This window comes from Carassius auratus, chromosome 32, assembly GCF_003368295.1.
Source record: "Carassius auratus strain Wakin chromosome 32, ASM336829v1, whole genome shotgun sequence".
NCBI lineage: Eukaryota > Metazoa > Chordata > Actinopteri > Cypriniformes > Cyprinidae > Carassius > Carassius auratus.
In genome coordinates, this window is record NC_039274.1 from 19,822,895 (window position 1) to 19,844,709 (window position 21,815).

General features: G+C 35.5%; 1 protein-coding gene across 3 annotated transcripts in view; it reads left to right on the forward strand.

Moving 5' to 3' along the window:
* The window catches only part of LOC113051778 (DENN domain-containing protein 5A-like), a 48,147-nt gene extending 28,848 nt beyond the window's left edge, over window positions 1-19,299 (forward strand). For 2 of the 3 annotated variants that reach the window (XM_026215844.1, XM_026215845.1), the window contains 17 exons: window positions 9-224; window positions 525-759; window positions 2,097-2,247; window positions 4,073-4,166; window positions 6,464-6,595; window positions 6,713-6,865; window positions 6,974-7,061; window positions 8,805-8,889; window positions 11,318-11,446; window positions 11,751-11,872; window positions 12,730-12,875; window positions 14,135-14,253; window positions 14,326-14,507; window positions 14,607-14,689; window positions 14,784-14,907; window positions 15,866-16,034; window positions 18,484-19,299. In XM_026215844.1, the coding sequence (XP_026071629.1) occupies window positions 9-224; window positions 525-759; window positions 2,097-2,247; window positions 4,073-4,166; window positions 6,464-6,595; window positions 6,713-6,865; window positions 6,974-7,061; window positions 8,805-8,889; window positions 11,318-11,446; window positions 11,751-11,872; window positions 12,730-12,875; window positions 14,135-14,253; window positions 14,326-14,507; window positions 14,607-14,689; window positions 14,784-14,907; window positions 15,866-16,034; window positions 18,484-18,667 (2,412 nt within the window). In that variant the 3' untranslated portion in view covers window positions 18,668-19,299. Of the gene's footprint in view, window positions 1-8; window positions 225-524; window positions 760-2,096; window positions 2,248-4,072; window positions 4,167-5,538; window positions 5,644-6,463; window positions 6,596-6,712; window positions 6,866-6,973; window positions 7,062-8,804; window positions 8,890-11,317; window positions 11,447-11,750; window positions 11,873-12,729; window positions 12,876-14,134; window positions 14,254-14,325; window positions 14,508-14,606; window positions 14,690-14,783; window positions 14,908-15,865; window positions 16,035-18,483 lie in introns of all 3 variants that reach the window. The other variant, XM_026215846.1, reaches the window with a different exon arrangement.
* Window positions 19,300-21,815: the final 2,516 nt, after the last annotated feature.

The window sequence follows — 21,815 nt, forward strand, 5'->3', positions numbered from 1 at the left end:
TTTGACAGCTGGATGTGAAGGAGGATACAATCACTGATAAGGATTCAAAAGTGCAGTGTGATGAAGAAGAGTTGAAAAAGCATCAGTTGAACATTCATGTGCGAGAGGTCTTCGCCAACCGCTTCACGCAGATGTTCTCTGACTATGAGGTGTTTGTCATTCAGTCCAGCCAAGACAAGGAGTCCTGGTTCAGCAACCGAGACCAGATGCAGAACTTCGACAAGGTGATGCTTCACTATCCATTTATGAACTTGCCTGCTAGAAAAACTTATTAGGTTAGTTTATTTCCAGTGCAAGGTGGTCAACCAGTTCGGACCAGTTTGATGACCTCCTATGTTACAACCAACAAGTTAGATCGCTAAAGTTTTTATTTTTTATTATTAAAATGTACCTAAAAGAAATAATACAGAAAAAAAAAAAAAAACTACTCTTATAGCGTCGTAAGTTTAGAGTAACTAAGAAGGTTTGGAAGGTTTCTGAAACTGCTTCATGTGTTTGCCATTTCTGAATTCTGCCCTCTGCAGGCCTCTTTCCTGTCGGATCAGCCCGAACCTTACCTGCCATTCCTCTCTCGCTTCCTGGAGACGCAGATGTTTGCCTCTTTCATCGACAGTAAGATCCTGTGCCACGATGATGAGGACAAAGAGCACACGCTGAGAGTGTTTGATTCCCGTGTTGACAAGATCCGCATGTTAAATGTCAGGACACCCACCCTGCGGACCTCCATGTACCAGAAATGCACCAACATCGATGAAGCCGGTGAGACGGTTTAAAACTAGTGACTAATCTATTTTAGAAATGAAACAATTTGGGATACTTGTATGCATGCAACTGAAATGTAACAAATTTAACATATTTTACTGGTTTACTGGAACTATTTTGCATTAATGCATAAAAAATGTTACGGCCATAGTTAACAAAACTGAAAATTGTCATGATTTACTCACCTTCAAGTTGTTCCAAACCCATCTTTTTTTCTTCCATTCAACACAAAAGAAGGTATTTAAAAAAAAAAATGTGGGTAATAAAATGTGAAGGAAAAAATACTATTTGGTTACCAACATTCTTCAAAATATTTTCTTATATCTGGAGGTTTAAATTAAATAAAAGGTTGTCTTTGATTTTAAAATTGCATATATTTAGAAAATCTACTATATAAAATGTTGTTATTATTATAAAAATAGTGTTGTCCTTCCAAATTAATAATCAAGCTTTTTACCATTGCATATTTATAGCAACTGAGATCTCACCTTAGTTTACTCGCCAAAGCCAGTTGGTTGCATTTTGCACTTGGCCACTGATAAATATGGAGCCAGACACCTTGCTTTTAAAATGTTACCGGGAAGTTGATCTGTGTTCCTCATGGCGCCTCATTAATAAGAAAATCTATATGTTTCAGACGGCTCACTCCATGCAACGGTCATGCTGAATTCCTCTTCCTGCAATGCATTATGGATAGTATTCTTGAATCACGTGCATTACATGCAAATGTCTTCCATTAGCTCAACTGATGAAATGAGACAGTTCAAGCATAGAGAGCCAAATGGAAATGTTATTTATTATTAACATGAATAATGATTGATTAAAAGATGTCCATTTTAAACTCATTAGAAAGTTAGTTTATTGCATCTCATTTATTTTGAAGAATCATTTTTTATTGGCGGTGTTTGCTAACATGTAAACCCCTGAATCGAAGTATGATACTTTGCATGAAACTTGCTGAAATATTTCTAGCCATATCAGGCTGTTGCATTAGTATCTGAAAATGAATTTAATTTAATATTTCATTTTACATTTTTAAATAAATATTGTTAAATGTTGAATAATTCCAGCAGATTGTTCCAGACATTGTTCACAGCTCTCGCAGTATGATCTCTAATGGCTGATAGATTTTGTGTTGCGTAAGAGATATTTTGAGTGTGGCATGTGGGTTCACAGCAGTCTTTCATTCTACCACATCACTAACTCACAATCCTCCCACCATGTGGGGTTTTTGTCTCTGTGACGGGTTCAACATTTTTTTTGATGACACCATACAGGGTTTTTGTGATTCATCAATAATATGTGTGTGATGTGTTCATCTCTTGCCACTTTAGAAAAGGCCATTGAGATGAGGCTGTGTAAGATCGACCACACGGCTCTGCATCCCCACCTGCTGGACATGAAGATCGGTCAGGGCCGCTATGAGCCTGGCTTTTTCCCCCGCTTACAGTCTGATGTTCTCTCTACTGGACCCACCAGCAACAAGTGAGAATAAATCGCTTGGCTCTTCCTAGATGTATTGAGACACCAATTAGTTAAGTAATTAGTGCACAAAGGCTCTCAGTTACTGTGACACTGGCACGACGGGATTAAATTGTTCATGTTCCAGGATCAGCATCATTTGTTAACTCTCATAAAATATGACGCGAGTCTAGTAAGTCTGGATGGATTCAGTCCTGTGAGTCACTGTGCTTCTGAACTTCCCATTTCAGTGAACTGATCCAATTTTGCCCTGGGTGGCATTTTATATGCTTTAAAATATTTTATTAAAAATATATGTAGGAAAGTAATTATATGTATGACTGTTTATTGGTATATAGAATATGGAAGCCAGTTTCCGCTACTGAATAAAAAATAAAACAAGGTAATTGCTGCTTTTTATCTCACAATTCTGAATTTTTCCTCAGAATTTCGAGTTCATATCTCACCATTCTGACTTTATAACTCGCAATTGCATCTTATAAAGTCAGAACTGCGTGATATAAACTCGCAATTGCGAGTTATAAAGTCAAAATTGTGAGTATTAAAGTCAGAATTGCCAGATGTAAACTTGGAATTGCGCAAAAAAAAAAAAAAAAATCAGAATTGCGACTTTATATCTCGTAATTTTGACTTTATAACTCACAATTTTAACTCACAATTTTGACTCTATATCTCAAAATTCTAACGTTATAAATCACAATTGTGAGTTTATATCTTGTAATTCTGACTTAATAACACAATTTTGAGTCGCAATTTTAATTTGACTTTATAACTTGCAATTGCATGTGTTGCAATTCTGAGAAAAAATCGCAAGTTTATATGATGATCTCATTATATCGTAGACCTGCACAATTAATCATATGCGATTATCATGCACATCTTGTCAGTAAACCAGTTCTGTGATTAGTAGTAACTCCATCACCTGCTTTCAGATAGAGCTGCATTTACTACACAGAGCCCTAGTTCACTGACAAGCTACGCAAAAAATATTTAATGATAATAATAGCTGTTTGCGTAGCTTCACGGTAAACTACGGCTATTTGTAGTAAATGCTGCTCCATCTGAAAGCACTTGAAAGTACCACATTTAATAACATGTTTTTACTCCAAACTCACTTCATAACGTCAGTCGAGTGTTTAAAATAAATCCTTCTGTGAGATGATGTGGCTTCTTACACAGAATAAGACACACAACATATTTCATAGTATTCTAAGCGGCAAAATAGGCTATGTCGATTAGCCTTGTATTATAGATATACTTTATTATAATGAAAATTCAAATCATAAGAACTCCGATAAAGCATATATTGTCATAGTCGTGTGTTAATAATTCACGTTGAATCAATAAAAGCATTTAAACCTTCTGTTTATTCAGCAACCACTATAGGGATTTCCTGGGATTCTTCTGCAAGACGTATTTGGAGATTCAGTGCAGAAAAAGTCACAATTTCCTTGTATTATTTTTTTATTCAATGGCGGAAACAGGCTTCCATAGTAGAGAGACTCTTACTTACTGCTTTAAATATTATGAATCTGCCGCAATGGCTCATTTATTTAAATGATGGTATCAACTCAAAATGGTTCATCAAAAGCTAATTCAGAGGAAAAAATACGGAGATATATATCTAATATATTTAGAAGGATTAAAAATATTTGATCATATTACATCATATTAAGGTTGTTTGGAGACCAGCAAGGATGCTGATCCAAGAAGTTTCCTTGCTTGGGTAAATCGAGCATTGAGACTGGTTCGCGTCATCCAAATGCAAACTTTGCTGGCCAGTTTGTGATTTCAGTTTCAGTCTAATGTTACTGTTGTGGTGTGTTAGATGGGCAAAGCGCAGCGCACCGGCACAATGGCGGAGGAAGGACAGACAGAAACAACACTCTGAACATCTCTATCTGGACAATGACCAGAGAGAGGTACGGACAGAATGCAAAATGAAATATTAGTTGTGGCTATATATGAATTAAATTTGTATTTATACAATTTATTTATTGATTATATTTATATGTATATTTACCATTTTTCAAAGATGTCTTTTTTATTCTCACCAAGCCTAGAACAATACACTAAAAATACTAACATTACATAATATTATTACAATTTAAAATAATGTTCTATTTGAATATATATTTTAAATACAGTTTATTTCTGTGATGAATTTTCAGCAGCCATTATTCCAGGCTTTAGCGTCAAAAATCGTGTTCTTGATGCTCAAGAAACTTTTCTGCTTATTAGCAATGTTGAAAACAGATTTTGCTGATTAATATTTTCATGAAAACTGTAATAAACTACCATTCAAATGTTTGGGGTAACTATGATTAAAACATATATATATATATATATATATATATATATATATATATATATATATATATATATATATATATATATATATATATATATTAATACTTTATTTTCAGCAAGGATACATTAAGTTTATCAAAAGTGGCAAAAAAGACATTTATATTATAAAAAAAACTCAATCAAATCAAATCAAATTCTGTTAATTTATTTTTCTATTAATCAAAGAATCCTGAAAAACTAAATATTTTCAACAATATTAAGCAGCAAAACTGTTTTTAACATTGATAATATTTGAGTACCAAATCAGTATATATTAGCATGATTTCTGAAGGATCATGTGACAGTGAAGACTGGAGTAATGATGCTGAGAATTTAGCTTTGTCATCATAGGAATAAATCACATTTTAATATATATTCACATAGAGAACCATTTTTCTGTCATTGTAATAATATTTCATAAAATGCAGCCTTGGTGAACATAAGACACTTCCTTCAAAACATTAACTTCCAAACTTTTGGCTGATAGTAAATAATAAATATGTGTTATGTGTATGTAAGCAGCAAAGTGATCACCATACATATAAATTCCTTTAGCACTATATTTTTTTGGTTTACAATATTATATACAGGACAATATTTTGTTCACAACATAATCTATTTGCGTTATTTCACAATCTAATATTATTACTATTATCATTTATTATTACCCTCTGTTTCCAAATTTTTGACTGGTTTGTTAGTTTTGTACGTTTTTCTTGTTAGTTTCTGAATGTTTTCTCCTATTCTTTATTTTTCTTAATACACTCTGTTACTTTATTGTCCATTGTTATTATTTCCTTTCATAGCATGATTTATGTGTTTCTTTTGTTTTTGTTCTTTAACTTTCTCTTCTTGGATCTCTTTTCTTCACTCCTCTTTTTTCACACTTGTCTGTCTCTCTTGTCTTCCTCTGTCACACACACACACACACACACACACTCTCAGCATGTGGAGTGTCTGTTTTCTGAGCTTCAGCTTCTGCTGGCTCTGGACTACTACTGGTTCTCGCAGTCCTTCAGGCCCTGTCTAAAGTCTGTCAAGGTGGATGTGGTATGTTCTAGATGAGAGATCAGGCCACGCTCAATCTACCCACAATTCCCCACTGCTTTTCCCATCTCGAAAGTTTGAGCCCTCATCCCCATCAGTGTCTGTAGCTTCTTGTTTTTGACACATTTGTCTAATTCAAAATTAAATCTCTCCCCTTATGTGTTTTATTTGGCCAGTGAATACAGCCAAGATGTGAATGTCATTTATGTATACTGCAGAAAGAAACTAGGTCTGGGTCTTATGTTGCTCCAAAAAAACAAAAATTAATAAATAAAGTAATATATAAAGACTTTTATTAAATTGAGATTTTTTTTTTTTTGTATTGTCATATCATTTTTATTACAATTAGACTAATTTAAACCCCTCTCCTTCGTGGTCTCATTGACCATTTTTATATTATTTTAGGATCTTTTTATTTTGCTTATGTGTGACTTAAGACAGTGCCAGTCCTCATTTATTTATGTGTATATATGTGTGTGTATACAATGCATTTCATGAAATCTTAATGGTCCCAAAAATCGGTTTCATATTTTATTTATTTTAAATTTATGGTACACATATATCATAATTTTTAATTTATTTTTAATGAATTTCTTAATGAGTTAAGTTATAATTTTGTGGTAAATTAAATTTAACAAAATACCGAGATTTAAAGTTCAGAAGTGTGGGTATTGTAGGTGTTCTGTATATGTTGTAAGCCTCCTGTGCTTACTGTGGACTTTGGGTTTTTAAGGCCACCAGAGCTCTAAATTTGAAGTAACTCAAAAAAAAAATCAAAGTCTTTTGTTGGGCATCATGTGACTTTTGGATATTGTCAATGCAGAAGTACATCCAGGAGGCCAGGAACCTGGGCACCACTCTCCGCCAGCCCAAACTCTCCAACCTGTCACCTTCAGTCATCGCACAGACCAACTGGAAGTTTGTAGAGGGACTGTTAAAAGAGTGCAGAAATAAGGTGTGTGTTTTGATCCTCCTCTATATTTTAATTCATAAAACTGGTATTGATCCATCTGGGTGATCCGGGTAGATCAGGATATCAGCTGTAATAACAACCCCATTTGATCTGACTTAGACCAAACGCATGCTGGTGGAGAAGATGGGACGGGAAGCGGTGGAGCTGGGCCACGGGGAGGTCAGCATCACTGGAGTGGAGGAGAACACACTCATCGCCAGCTTGTGCGATCTGCTGGAAAGAATCTGGAGCCACGGTCTGCAGGTCAAGCAGGTACATACACAACACAGACTGGGCTTATAATGGGCATCTCTTATGTGTGTGGTACTGTGTAATATGGTCAAGCTTGTTTGACCTGGTCCTGCTCTGTGTGTTTGCCAGGGAAAATCTGCCTTGTGGTCGCACCTCTTACATTATCAGGAGAGTAAAGAGAAGAGAGACGCTACTCCAGCAGGCCTCGGCCCTCCTGGTAAAATACTTAGATGATACAACATTTGCACATTGTAATTCCATACATCTACATAGAATTCTTCTTCTGAGGTGGCATTCTAGTCAAAACAGAACAGTGACTGATTTGAAAATCTCTACATAGGCAGCAACTCAACGTTGACGGCTGAAAACATTATAAAATGAAAACTATTCAATAATAGTAAATACTATAATAGTATATAAACAGTGTTGGGCAAGTTACTTTTAAAAAGTAATTAGTTACAGTTACTAGTTACTTCTTCCAAAAAGTAACTAAATTAGTAACTCAGTTACAAATTTTTAAAGTAACTAGTTACTTAAGAAAGTAACTATTGCGTTAGTTTCAAGTAAAATTAAATTTTAAATGCTCAAACGTGACCCCACCTCTACCCCTCAATTATTTATGATAAATCTGAATATTATAATGAAATGGACACTTAATACAATACATTATTAACAGAAACATGAAACATTGTACACACATCTAAAAAAAAAAGTTGCTGTGGGACAAAGTGAGACTAGCCTCCAATCAAATGGCATGTATGTAGATATTATGTTTATATAGTGGATCAATGCAAATAACTCGATAGATTTTTTGGAACTTTTGATATTTCCTTTTATTGTTTCTTTAATTTCTTGAAGGAAAAAGTAATGTATATACTTCTATTTAGAGAAGGTTACTTTTGGATTATTTGGGCTCGTCGCCATACCTGTCTCTGGTTGACTGACTGGCTTGTGTTGTTCGTTGTGTGTCCTGTCCTGTCCGATGATGGGTCGTTCGCGAATGAGCGTTAGTGATGATGGATCGACTCGTTCGCGAATGAGCTTTTGATGAGTCGTTCGCGATTCGCGAATGAGCCGACTCTAAGAGCCGGCTTTTTTAGTTGAACTTCGGGAGCGCTCCGCTTTGCTCGCATATCTGAAGAGCCAACTCTATTTTTTCAAATTTAGCCTATAGAAATTAAATAATTATGTAATAAAAATTGAAATATTATAGTCAAAGTAATTTAAAGAGCCGTTTGTGAGCCAAAGAGCCGGCTCTTTTCAGTGAGCTGAGTCAAAAGAGCCGAATTCCCATCACTACTATGCGTGCTTTCGAAAACCCGCCCAACTCTACCTCTGATTGGCTTACAATGAAATTTTACTCTACCTCAGCCAATCGTCAGCATTTATGCGCTTGTCTCGTGCTCTGCCCACTAACCAAGGAAGAACAGTAAAAAAAAGTATTTGCCTCTCGCTCAGAGATCTAGTTGGTCTGATGAAAAAAAAAACAGCTTCATCATCAGTTATAGTAACGCGCCGCATTTTTTGGCAGTAACGGTAACGGCGTTATTAAGATGAGAAGAGTAATCAATTAGATTACTCGTTACTGGAAAAAGTAATGCCGTTAGTAACGCCGTTATTTATAACGCCGTTATTCCCATCACTGTATATAAATGATACTCATTCTATAAAGCACAAAGCACACACGTGTACATCTTACATTAACATACATGTACATTTTAAATATTGACTACAATATAAATATGTTTTTAATTTTGTTGCAGTGCATTCTGGGGTATATGTATTGCCTTAGAATTTTGCAAAAATTAGTAAAAAAGGATGATGCCAAAAATGCTTTTTAGGTAGGCAGCTCTCTAGTGTTTGGATCAGAGCCTGTACAGTGCTTGGCTAGCTGGCTTTCTTTGAAAACATGCTGAATAGGTTTGATTTTTCAGCATATTTTCCCTGTTTTGTGTCTCAGGTATCATTCATAACACAGAGAGACGGAAGTCAGATGCTGGCTGTGCGATGCCTCCTCTCAAGGTGTCTTTGATACAGGACATGAGGTGAGAATTAAACCATTATAGTGAAGAGAAAACAATCACAATACACAGAGAAGTGCGGATGCCTTCGCTTGTACTCTGGCAGTATGTTACGAGTGGGCCTTACATATTATGTTTGATTATCACAGTTCCACCAAAATGGTGCTGGTTCTTGCCTTAGATTTTGCTAAGTTAATGATGCAAGGCCAAAAAAAAAAAAAAAAAAACTGGTTGTATGGATATCCAATATTGACACCAAAGTATCATGGGCACATTACTTTCACACAAGAAAGTAAAAAATAGTGGCTGCAACCGTTAATGCAACGATGCAAAAAACAGGAACAGGATGACTGTCAAGTTAACTCAGTACATTAAATCACTACATTAGTCATTTAAAGTGTTCGCTATTAATATCAAAATAAACTTGTTTTGTGTCAAAAAAAAAAGTAGTAGAAAACTATTTTAAGTCTAAAACAAACAGGAATCTTCCTGTGAAAATATACCCTGCAATCTAAGGCCAAATATGAGATGGCATGTTAGTTTGTGATACAAATTGTGCAGTGAGTGTATGGAAAGGGGGTCGACTCCTCAGATTGCGTGAAGAAAGCATAGAGACGTTTCATGTCGCCACATTATTTCCAGCCTAATTAGCACCAGACCCCTGCTGAGCTGTGCCGTGACATAGCAGTGCGGGAAAGCCTTAGCATGACATCCCTCGCTTCCTACTGAAGATACTAACTGATAAACATACCATTTCAGTAATAGCATTTGTGAAAGAAGCTTGTTTTCTGATGTCAGCATAATATAGCAAGACAATGGCATGGTTTAGTACATTAAGGTTATGGCTGCAGGTTTGCATATTGAAGTCTGAGGTTTGTAGAATCTGGAGGGCAGCATTAAACGCTATAATGCATTTATGTAATGGAAGATCAGACAGCGTTGACTACCAGAGGTGGAGTGGAAGAGAATGCGTCTGGACGTGGCATGCATGATAGCGTCTGCGAGCGATAGATAAAAGCAGGCTGGCTGATGCTCCAGGGAGTCTGTGAACCATTTCTCTTGCCCCCATTCTCTCTTCTGAAACGGCTCCTGAGAACGCTGGCAAACTTCCACTGCATACAACCAGACATGATGCGCTTAGATTCCAGTGTCAGGCAATATCTGTCCACACTAGACATGACACGAACATAAATTACAATAAAATCAATCACAATTCAATATGCCGATCAGAAGAGTATTTGGACAGCCTTTCTTTGCAAGTGCACTTCTGTATTGAAATTCAGATTCAAATAAACCATATTAACATTGTTCGAATTACAAACCCAGTGACTGATACAGTGTTTGCCATTAAAATACATTTGCTTGTTCACAGTTTGAACTTTCTTATTTTTTTTTTTTTTGTGAGGTTAATTATTCAGCCGTCACTTTGACAATGAATATTACAGTCAAGCAAAAATGATGAACTCTGTTCCCTGTTGCTCATACCATATCATATTTTGGGACCCTGCTATTTCTTGGGGGGTTCCTCAGGGATCAATCCTTGGTCCGACTCTGTTCTTTCTGTATATGTTACCCCTGGGGTGTATTTTTAAGCAGCATAATATTAACTATCACTTGTATGCTGATGATTAACAATAGTACCTTCTTTTGGAGTTTGATGGTTGTGCATATTTTTCTAATTTTTATAAGTGCTTGACTGAGGTAAAGGGATGGCTAGCAAATAATTTTTTATAATTAAATGAGGATAAGACTGAGTTCATTATATTTGGGAACAAGGAGCTTGGGAATGCTCCGGCTGGAAATAATAGACTACTGTCCAGCAATATGCAAAGTTATGTAAAGAACCTTGGAGTATTTTTCGATTCTGACTTACGCTTTGATCGTCAAGTTAACAGCGTTGTGAAATCATCTTTCTTTCAGTTAAGAAAATTGTCTAAAATTAAACCAATTCTTTCATACTAGGACTTGGAGATTGTTGTGCATGCCTTTGTTTCAAAGCGGCTTGACTATTGTAAAGCTCTTTATCTGGGCATAAATGAATCACTAGTTACTCGTCTTCAGTGTGTCCAGAATGCTGCATCGTGCTTTTTCTCCTGCACTTTGGAATGTGTTGCCACTACCCCTTCAAACCTCATCAGGCATGAATATTTTTAAAAAGGAGTTGAAGACTTATTTATTTAATCAAGCTATTGGCGTTTGATTAGGTCTGAGAACTGTGAGTGACTTGTTGTTTGATTCTCTTCTGTCTTGTTTTAATGTGATTAATGTTTGAATGTATTTTAGAGTTATTGATCAGCATACTTATGGACAGCACTTTGGTCCATTCTAATGGTTTTGAAAGTGCTTTATAAATAAAAGTTGAGTTGAGAGTTGAGATTTTGGCTAGTTAGGACAATACCTTGCATTTGAAGTCCCATTTCGTGACTGTAATTCCCTGTCTGTCGTTCTTCAGGCACATCCAGAACATCAGTGAGATCAAGACAGACGTTGGGAAGGCCAGGGCATGGGTGCGTCTTTCCATGGAGAAGAAACTGTTGTCCAGACACCTGAAGCAACTTCTGTCTGACCATGAGCTCACCAAGTAAGACCTAGTGTCTAGTGTCTAGAGACATAAAAGGCGGCGTTATGAATCAAATGTACTGTTTATATCAGACAGTTAAAATGCAGGAGATGTAGCATCGCAAAGAATAAAGCACCATTAAAAATAGATATATTAAAGTGGCTCATCCTCATTAAAGAATTCTTTGTTGTATCCTCTTCTGAATTGAAATGCATTTGAACTCATTTTTCCTCATGCACTTATCTTTCAACTGTTTTCCTTTAAAAGCTTTTGTGTTTAGATTTGTACTGTATGGTTTCATGTGTTTGGTTGTATTTGTTTGAAGGAAACTCTATAAGCGCTACGCTTTCCTGCGCTGTGATGATGAGAAGGAGCAGTTCCTCTACCATCTCCTCTCTTTCAACGCTGTGGACTACTTCTGCTTTACCAACGTCTTCACCACGATTAGTAAGAGTCACCAAACTCTCACTTACAAACACAGTGTACCATTAAAGGGAAAGTCCACCTAAAAATGAAATAACGTTATGTTGGTAACCAAACAGATTTGTTCCCATTGTATTCCATTATATGTTTTGACCATACAGTGGAAGTCAATGGGAACTTGAACGGTTGTTTACCAACAAAATACCATCTTTTGCATTTCACAGAAGAATGTTTTTTTGCAACCTTGGTGATAATCAATATATATATTTTATATTTTCAAAGGCATATTTTCATAAGGCATTTTCAATGCCTTTAATACTTTCAAATTTGTGATTTATGAATGTTGCATTAAATTATTAAAATATTAATGAGGTTACTTACTAATATAACACTAGCTTATTGATTGTGACTACTGTTATCGTGTATATTAAATAAATTAAAGGGATACTCCACCCAAAAACCAAACCTCTGTCATCATCTACTCACCCCTTTTTTCTATGGAACAGAAATTTTAGGAAAAACCATCCATCTTTGTGAGTCCATGTAATGGACGGGTCCCTCAAAGCTGATACTTTAAAAACCACACTTAACCAACGTGACTGTAACCAACTGGAGTCATATGGCTTAATGTCGTGTTCGTTATGTATGGTTTTGATGGACCCATCTACTTGTATTATATAGACTCACATAGATTTATTATTTTCAAAAAAATCTGTTAGTGTTCATCTGAAGAAGAAAAGTCGTATACATCTGGGACAGCATAAGGGAGAGTAATGATGAGAGAATTATCATTTTTGGGTACACATTTAACTCTGGTATTAAAAAACTCTGCACTCTGCATTTTCTTCTTTTGACCTTGTCCTTGTTGTTGTTGTTCGCAGTGATACAATACCATGTGGTCATCATTCCCAGCAAGAAACTAGGTGGCTCCATGTTTACGGCCAACCCCTGGGTGTGTGTGTCAGGGGAGCTAGCTGAGACCGGGGTCCTGCAGGTCCCCAAAAACACTCTGGAGATTACATTTGAGGTGAACCAATATATATCAACACACCTACATATTTTTACCTATTAAACTGGATTCACTACGGTATATGTTACAACTGGGGTGAAAAAATTTCTTGATTTTATTAGATTCTGATTTTGATTAACAATTATTCTTTAATCCAAAGAATCTGTGCTGTGCTCTTCAGTTGATGCGTGAACAAAACTTACTAAAAACATTTTTAGTGTGCCTCCCATCCAATAGATTGAGCATTGTGCTTTATTTCTTTTGCTACAAAAAAAAGTCTCAGCTTTAAAATTCTGTCGATTCTTTTACAAAATTCAAATAATACATTTTGGCCATTCGGTAACCCTAAACTCAATAGTTAGCTAGAAGAATAAACTCTAGAGAGGAGTGTTTTGCTAAATATAGATGTACTATATTACATAATATTCATTATATTTTTAATAAACCTGTTTTTCAGTTTGATTAAATCAGTCATCATTCAATGTTTAAATTTCAACACGATTCAAGATTTTTATTTGTCACATACTGTACAGTCATATAGAGAATGCATAGCCTGCAGTGACATGTAAATTATATTGTAACAGACAAATCTCCATATTCATCGGGAAGAAGGAGGCGGGAACCGGCGCACAATCAAAAAGCATTTTAATAATTCATAAATAAATACAAAACGGCGCACCAGCCCCTCACGGACGACTGGTGCGCACAAATAAAAGCCAAAACATAAAATAATGTCCCAGGCCTGGTCCTCTCTCGTCCTTCACGGTCGTCGCTCCAGTTTTATATCCTTCCATCTCCTACGTGGGACTCGATACTAGCGGTGGGGCTCAGGTGTAGCTCATCTCCAATCACTACACCTGGCCTCACTCCTCGTTCCCACGCCTCTCGGCCCCGCCCCACTCGCCACATATATATTTGTTTGTATTATAATAGATATTATAATAATTTTGTATTATATAATACACTTTTTTTATTAGAAAAATAACTCTTATGTGCAATTTAAAAGTTTGATTAAAAATGACTTTAATATAGTACTGGTAATTTACTAAATGGCATGGTTTATTGTATAGTTTACAGCATTAGCTGAGAGAGATTGCTGATTGCTTACATATCCAAATGAATTAATATTGAACTGAATGAGAGTGAAATCATCTCAATATATATATATATATATATATATATATATATATATAGTAGTCAACATATGAAGTGGATCAAAACCTTTCATCAAAGTTGTCCTAAGGTTTGTTGAATATTTCTGTCTGTACTTTGCACAGTGCCAGAACCTGGGGAAGCTGACCACAGTACAGATGGGCCATGATAACTCAGGACTGTATGCTAAGTGGCTAGTGGAGTGTGTAATGGTCCGCAACGGGATCACAGGGCACACCTACAAGTGAGTACTAAGATTTTAGGAGCACCATAATCACATTATTCATTAACTGACTGCGGGGCTGTTGTTGCGTAGGTTTCCATGCGGCCGTTGGCTCGGGAAGGGAGTAGATGATGGCAGCTTGGAGAGGATACTGGTGGGCGAACTGGCGACTAACACGACTGAGACTGACGACAGAATGTGCCGGACTCCTCCAATGCAGCAATCCCCCGGGATGATGCGAAGATTTGTCACCATTTCGCCAAACAGCAAACCAAGTATGTACTTGGAAATCTCATCAAAGTCATATCTCATAGATTTTCTAAGCGCACGTATTGCTGTAGTCTCAAGCACATTTCCCATTGTGTGCCCACTAGAGTTAAACACGGGCCAGATCCAGGAAGGAGTGGGAGAGGCCATCAACGGTATCGTCAAACACTTCCATAAGCCAGAAAAAGAGGTAAAGTATTTTTTTATCTGTGAAACCTTTGCAGAGGACAAATGTGAATGAAAACGACACATATGGATGATCTTTCGTCGTTCTTCTGTTGTAGAGAGGAAGCCTCACATTGCTTCTGTGTGGAGAGTATGGTTTAGTATGGGCTCTGGAGCAGGTGTTTCAGCATGGCTTCAAGTCACCGCGCCTTTTCAAGAACGTCTTCATTTGGGACTTTCTAGGTAACAAATGCTATTACATTCCATAAAATATATTTTTTTTCTTATAAGTAAAAGTGTGTTTGTTAATTGCTCGTTTTGGTCAGGAAACCGCCCACTTTATTAGAATGATTTCTGAAGGATCATGTGACTGCTAAACATTCAGCTATGCCATCTCAAGAATAAATTAAAGTTTATAATAAAATAAAATATAAAACATTTATTTCAAATTGTAATAATGTTTCACAATATTACAGTTTTTTTTATGAAAGCTCGTTTCCACCATGGGATAAAAAAAAAAAAAAAATCTTACAATTCTGTCATTTTTTCCTCACAGCACTGACTTTGCTATATGACTTGCATTTCTAAGAAAAAAGTCATATAGCAAGATATAAGCTTGTAGCTCTGAGAAGAACAGTCCAAATTGTGACATATAAACTTGCAGTCGCATGAAAAAAGATCTTAATTGTGAAATAAAAGTCACAATTAGTGCTTTTATTTTTATTTTTTCATGGTGGGGGAACAAAAAAACAACACCTGTGAGATATAAACTTAGAATCTTGAGAAAAAAGTCACATTCATTTATGCATTTATGAACGGGCTTCCATGGTTTTTACTTTATTTTTGAATTTCACAAATAAATCCAGCCTTGGTGAGCATAAAACACTGAAAAGCATTAATTATTCCTAACTTTATATACCACACTAGTGGGGAAAAAAGCTAATTTTATTAAAAGATTACAAAGATTTGTATATTTCGCAGGTGTATTTTCAAAAGGGCTCACTGAAAAATAGCGTGTTTCCAGACTGATTAGAAACACCTGTGTGTCCTTACTAAAACAGCCAATCAGATTTTATCTTAGTACACTGAGAAGTGCATCGGACTGTTCGTAGTTTGAAGTGGAAGCTAGGAGTTTGTTCAAACCTAAATCTTTTCAGGAACATGCATGATACCTGTAAATCCTCTCATATCTGTTCCACAGAAAAAGCGCAGGTGTACTTTGAGAGTACAGAACAGAGTCAGATGACCCAGGATGAGAACTGGAAGATGAGGGTGCGTCATTTCTGTAATTTCATGCGTGCCATCAACAACACACCCAGAAACATTGGCAAAGACGGGAAGTTTCAGATGCTTGTGTGTCTCGGAGCCAGGTTGGTCATTATTTACATTAAACTGTTGGCTGTTTGAACTGAGTTTTGAGAACCAACATGCATAGGAATCTTTCCGACTCTAGAATTCACAATCCGATTAAAAATTTTTCCTCAATCTATGTTTTTCTTATTAATTAAGGAGTTTACTGACTTGAAGTATTACATTTTTTTGTAAGTAATAAAGGTGATTAGAAAACACATTACAAGCAATAATGTAATGTTACATGTAGAGATATGCCGGTATCAAATTTTCCTGTTGCGATTAATTGCTCATGCTTTTATCACGTTAAACGGTATTATCACGGTATTGAAATTTCATTTTAAAAAGTGCTCAAAATATAGTATAATATAATAGGTTAAATAACTTTTTAATAACATTTAAACATTTAAATAAAATAAAACAATAAAGAAAAATAAAGTTAAAAGTTTTGCACCGATTAAAGTGCAAAAGACTTATAAAGACCCATAGGTATCACTTTACAATCTCATTAGTTAACCATTAACATTCACTGTAGCTACATTTGCTACAGAAATTATTAATCTTTGTAAAAAAAAAATAGTTAATGTTAGCTCATTGAATAATAGAGTTGCAATACAGTTGCATTTTCTGCAGTTTAGCGCCATCTGCTGTCAGAGAGTGAATGTGCTTTCATTCAGCTCGTCCCTTATGTGTTCCTCCATGTGCTTCTCATGCCTGCTTATATACATCAGAGCGCACAGAGTCTTTCAAGCAGCATACAGCGGTGTTGTGCATTTTGACCTGTTGATGGTGATAGTATTCTTAAAATGCATTCCAAATTCAGAATAATTTGTAATGTAATTATTTGCGGTATTTAGAAGTGCCTACGATAACAATATCGTGCATATTCATTACCGTGATATGGCATTACCGAATACCTGCACATGCCAACATTTTCAGCTAAAAACTGGACAACTTTTTATGCGTTTTGCCTGTTCGTTTACACGACAACAGCATTTTTGGGACTGAAAATGCATATTTTTGAAAACAGTTTTCAAAGTGCAAGTTTTTGAAACCGCCACTGTTGATGTTTCAGTGTAAACACCCGAAACGGGAATCTTTGAAAACGGTGACATCGTGCACGTGTGTAGGCCATGTTAGGTATGCAGACATGTGAAGTATGTGTCAATTTTAAAGGCAAGTGTGAACAAACATACACAACAATGGCGGAGTACATGGTACTGTTGTTGCTGCTCAAGAGTTTGCTAATGCTTGTTCAGCAAAGTGTGGATTTACTTCACCAATACTACAACCAACACCGGAGATGAATCATATGACATATGTAATACAGCGCTTTTGGTCATTTTCGCGTTTATGTATAAACGTGAATCATCTTGAAAACATTGTTAAAAAAATGGAAGGAATTTATTTATTTTTTGTTTTTGACTACATCGTTGTCGTGTAAATGTAGCCTGAGAATGAATAAGTGAATCTGAAAGTTTTCTAAGGAAAGGCAGTGAGGCATTTTTTTTTTTTTACATTATTATAAGTTATAAATGATGAAATCATAGACAGCTGCAGGTCTAATAATCTGCATTCACAATGGTGCACAGATCACAGATCTTGAGACAACTGACTGTGTTTACATTGCATCATTAAAGCGTTTGGTGATTCAATAGCATAGCACAGTGCTGCATGCCCACTTCAAAACAAGCACACACAAAGCAAACTTGAGCATTTGAAATAAATTTGGCATGAAGGATGTGTTGGTAAAGCATTTGAAAGGTAAAACACGGAAATATCAGTGGGTGAATTCGCAATTGTCAAGCAAATCAGATATCTCACAGCATATATCCTGTGCAGTGGAGACCACAATTGCCCTTGTATTTCACTTCAAACACGAATCCTTAGGCTATTTTATATCCTTGTTTCATGGTTTTGTGTGTGTTCTTGTAAATGTCAGTAAGCAGAATATGATTTTCTCTAGTACACGATTCCATCACACATACCATATTTTCCGGACTATAAGTCGCACTTTTTTTCATAGTTTGGCTGGTCCTGCGACTTATAGTCAGGTGCGACTTATTTATCAAAATTAATTTGACATGAACCAAGAGAAATGAACCAATAGAAAACATTACCGTCTACAGCCGCGAGATATACTAATCATTGCTCCTGTAGCCTACCACTGAAAACAGAGTGCCCTCTCGCGGCTGGAGACGGTCATGTTTTCACTTGGTTCTTAGTTCTAAATAAATGCGACTTTTAGTCCGGTGCGACTTATATATGTTTTTTTCCTCATCATTTTTTGGACTGATGCGACTTATACTCAGGTGCGACTTATAGTCCAAAAAATACGGTATATGGAAAAAACAAACCTTAGAACTGATTCAGATCTTTTCGTAATTATTGAAAAGATAATCACGATGCATTGGAGAATCTTTTTTTTTTTTTTTTATACTCATTTTTCATATCAATCTTGTCTTGCAGAGATCACCTGCTGCACCACTGGATTGCGCTTCTTGCCGAGTGTCCAATCACAGCACAGATGTACGAGGACATGGCGCTCTTAAAGGACCATTCTCTGGTGAACTCTCTGATTCGAGTGCTACAGACTCTGCAGGAATTCAACATCACTCTGGAGGCCTCTCTCGTCAAAGGGATCGGGATATAAAGCCTGAATATAGAGCTAACACAGATCAGTGGGACCATGGACTAACTTTTTTATATGGAGAGACTTGAACAAATGACTAAATGTGCTTATGTTAAAGCTACTGTCATGTTTGCCATATATCAAGTGCAATGAGCCTTTTCAGACGTTTCATAATTTTCATCAACGACGTTACTGACATTCAAATACGTCCTTTATTTTCATCTATACTTTTCACGGAAGGTGAAAACCCCCACCTGTGCTAAACCATTTTATTAAAAGCTCAATATTTTTCGTTGTTGTTGAGGACTGCTGACAATGGCTATATTTAAAAGGAAAACATGTAAGAAAAGCTGTTATTATATTTTCAAAGAAGAGCTGTGTTATTTTGATATGTCAGGTTGCTTGCTCTGTGCTCTAATCTAATCCATACTTTCACAATGCAGAGTTCGAAGCAAAGGATTTAGAAGTATGCTTTATAAGTACGACTTGTGGGGAAATCATATTTTTACTTAAAATAAGAAAGGAAAGATGAGAAAAGGCTCTTTTTTTTTGTAACAATGCCAGGGACTTGTGTAATTTTCCTCTAAATGCAAATCAGATTAAAGGCACAGTTCACCCAAAAATGACACTACCGGTCAAAAGTTTAAATTAATTAAAAAAAAAAAAAAAAAAAAGATGTCTTATGCTTATCAAGGCTAATTGAATATATTAAAAAAGTAATTTATTTCTGTTAAAAGCTGAATTTTCAGCAATCATTACTTCAGTTTTCAGTGAGTGTCACATGATCCTTCAGAAATTCTAATAAGCTAATATTTTTCTCATTTATCAATTATTGATATATATATATATATATGTGTGTGTGTGTGTGTGTGTGTGTGTGTGTGTGTAGTTTTATTCAGCACATATGCATTAAATTGATTGTAAATGACTGTAAAGATTTTTATTATTCTGAAAAATCTATTTCAAATAAATGCTGTTCTTTTGAAATTTCTGTTTCCACAAAAATATTAAGCAGCAAAACAAAAAATCCAAAATAGTTAATAATAAGAACCATTTTATAGAATTGAGAACCAATAATACTTGATAATAACTGAAAACTAAATCAGCATATTAGAAAGATTTCTGAAGGATCATATTCAAATGACACTGAAGACTGAAGTAATGACTGATGTGGCGTGACAAGAATAAATTACTTAAAAAAAGAGAGAGAGAGAACTTTTCTAAAAACTATTTTTGATCAAATCAAAGTGGCCTTAGTGAGCGTAAGACACTTAAAAGTGTTGGTCTAAAAAGTTGGTCATCATTTACTCCTCATGTTATTCCATAATCACAGTTTTTTTCTCTTTGTTTTTCTTCCCCATTTAAAGTGAATGTCTCTTGTCCTTTCCACTTTCAATAAATGGGAAAAGAGCAGCTTGGACCTTTTTCTAAGTGTCTCATTTTGCTTTCCACACAGAAAATGGGTGAACTGTCTTCTTGACCTTATTGTGATCCCTTAAAATGAAATGAAAGTGATGCTCAAGCATATTTTACGAGATGGACTGTAAAAACAAAAAACAATCAATGCAGAAAGGATAACATTAATGTTTCACTTAATCCTTTCAAATTACCGTCACATTCCCCGTCTCTTCAGCCCTCAGGTCTCGACTGTGGCCAACTACAATTGCTATCTGAAGTAGAATTCAATTGCAGCACAGTTGCTGTGTTTGTGTCCCTCTCTTTAGTTAAACGCCAACATCCCCTCTAATTTCTGCTATGCAATATTTACAGCTCCAAATTTTTGTTTTTGAATATTGACGAAATATAATTCACCTGTTTTAGAGTGTAGCATAATTTGTAGGACATAACTGGGAGAAGCACATCAAAGGCTGATATTCATGTGCCAATTTCATCATGACTGTTCTGGTACCTGTCCAAACACAGCTGGAGGAGCATTCTGGGAGTTATTTTTTCTTGTGTTTCATCTCTTGATACATTTATAGACAAAGCAGTGTAATGTAGTATTAAATATTGAACAACTGTGTACAGTGTATAAAATGTATTAAAGGTGGAAATTAAATATGATTATGAAGTCTTGACTTTCAAGAGCAAAATCGGTTTGCAAATTGATTCATTTTTTGCATTAGCCTACAATCAGTTACATTTATTTGTTTTTAATAGTTTAAACAGCATTTTAGTAACTTATGTGTCAAGCCTTATTGTTTAATATAGCCATATAAAGAAATTATATTTATATTATAAAAATTAATGTAATAACACCATTTTAAAAGGAACAAGTGGAAGCAAAAAGGTGGTTAAAAATAAGGAAACATTGAGTGCAGACAAAATAGACTTTTATAATATTAATATGCATTTCAGATGTCTTATTGCTGGACCTTAAACGTATTGCTTTCTTTTAAACCAACAACTTGAACTCTAGTAATGTATATATACATATTATATATATATATATATATATATATATATATATATATATATATATATATATATATATATATATATATATATATATATATACACACACACACATTACTATATATATATATATATATATATATATATATATATATATATATATATATATATATATAATATGAAAGATGTTCAAAGTTCGTGGACAATTGATGTGTTAAGTATCCATTTTAAGACTAATATCGCAAATAAAAAGTGTATTATTTAACTAAATACAGTATATTAATACCGCTTACATATAAGCGACTGCGACTCAATCACAATATAAGAACATTATCAGAAACATCACATCTCGGCGTGTTCGATCATTAAATATCATGCAATATAGGCTAATATAAAAGATGCAGTAACTGTAGCGTATTCCAAGCATTCGAGCGACAATATTGTTGGAAAATGAGTCCATTCACTCACATTCAAACCAGAACAAGAAGAAGAATACGTGCAGGACGGGACGAAATGCTCCTCACTGCAGAACACAAGATCCACGGGGCCGTCTCCACCCCTGTTCCCCGAAACCCACCCATCTCCACCCCTAGATGTGGATCCGACCACGCCCCCTGGATCTTGTTTTGTTTTGGCGTGAGGGGCTATCTTACTGGACGGGACGCTTCTGTACTTCCCCGGATGCAAGATTCAAGAGCGGAGTGCAGTGATTGGGTGAAATAATGTTTAAACTGGCGTCTACACTCCTTATATG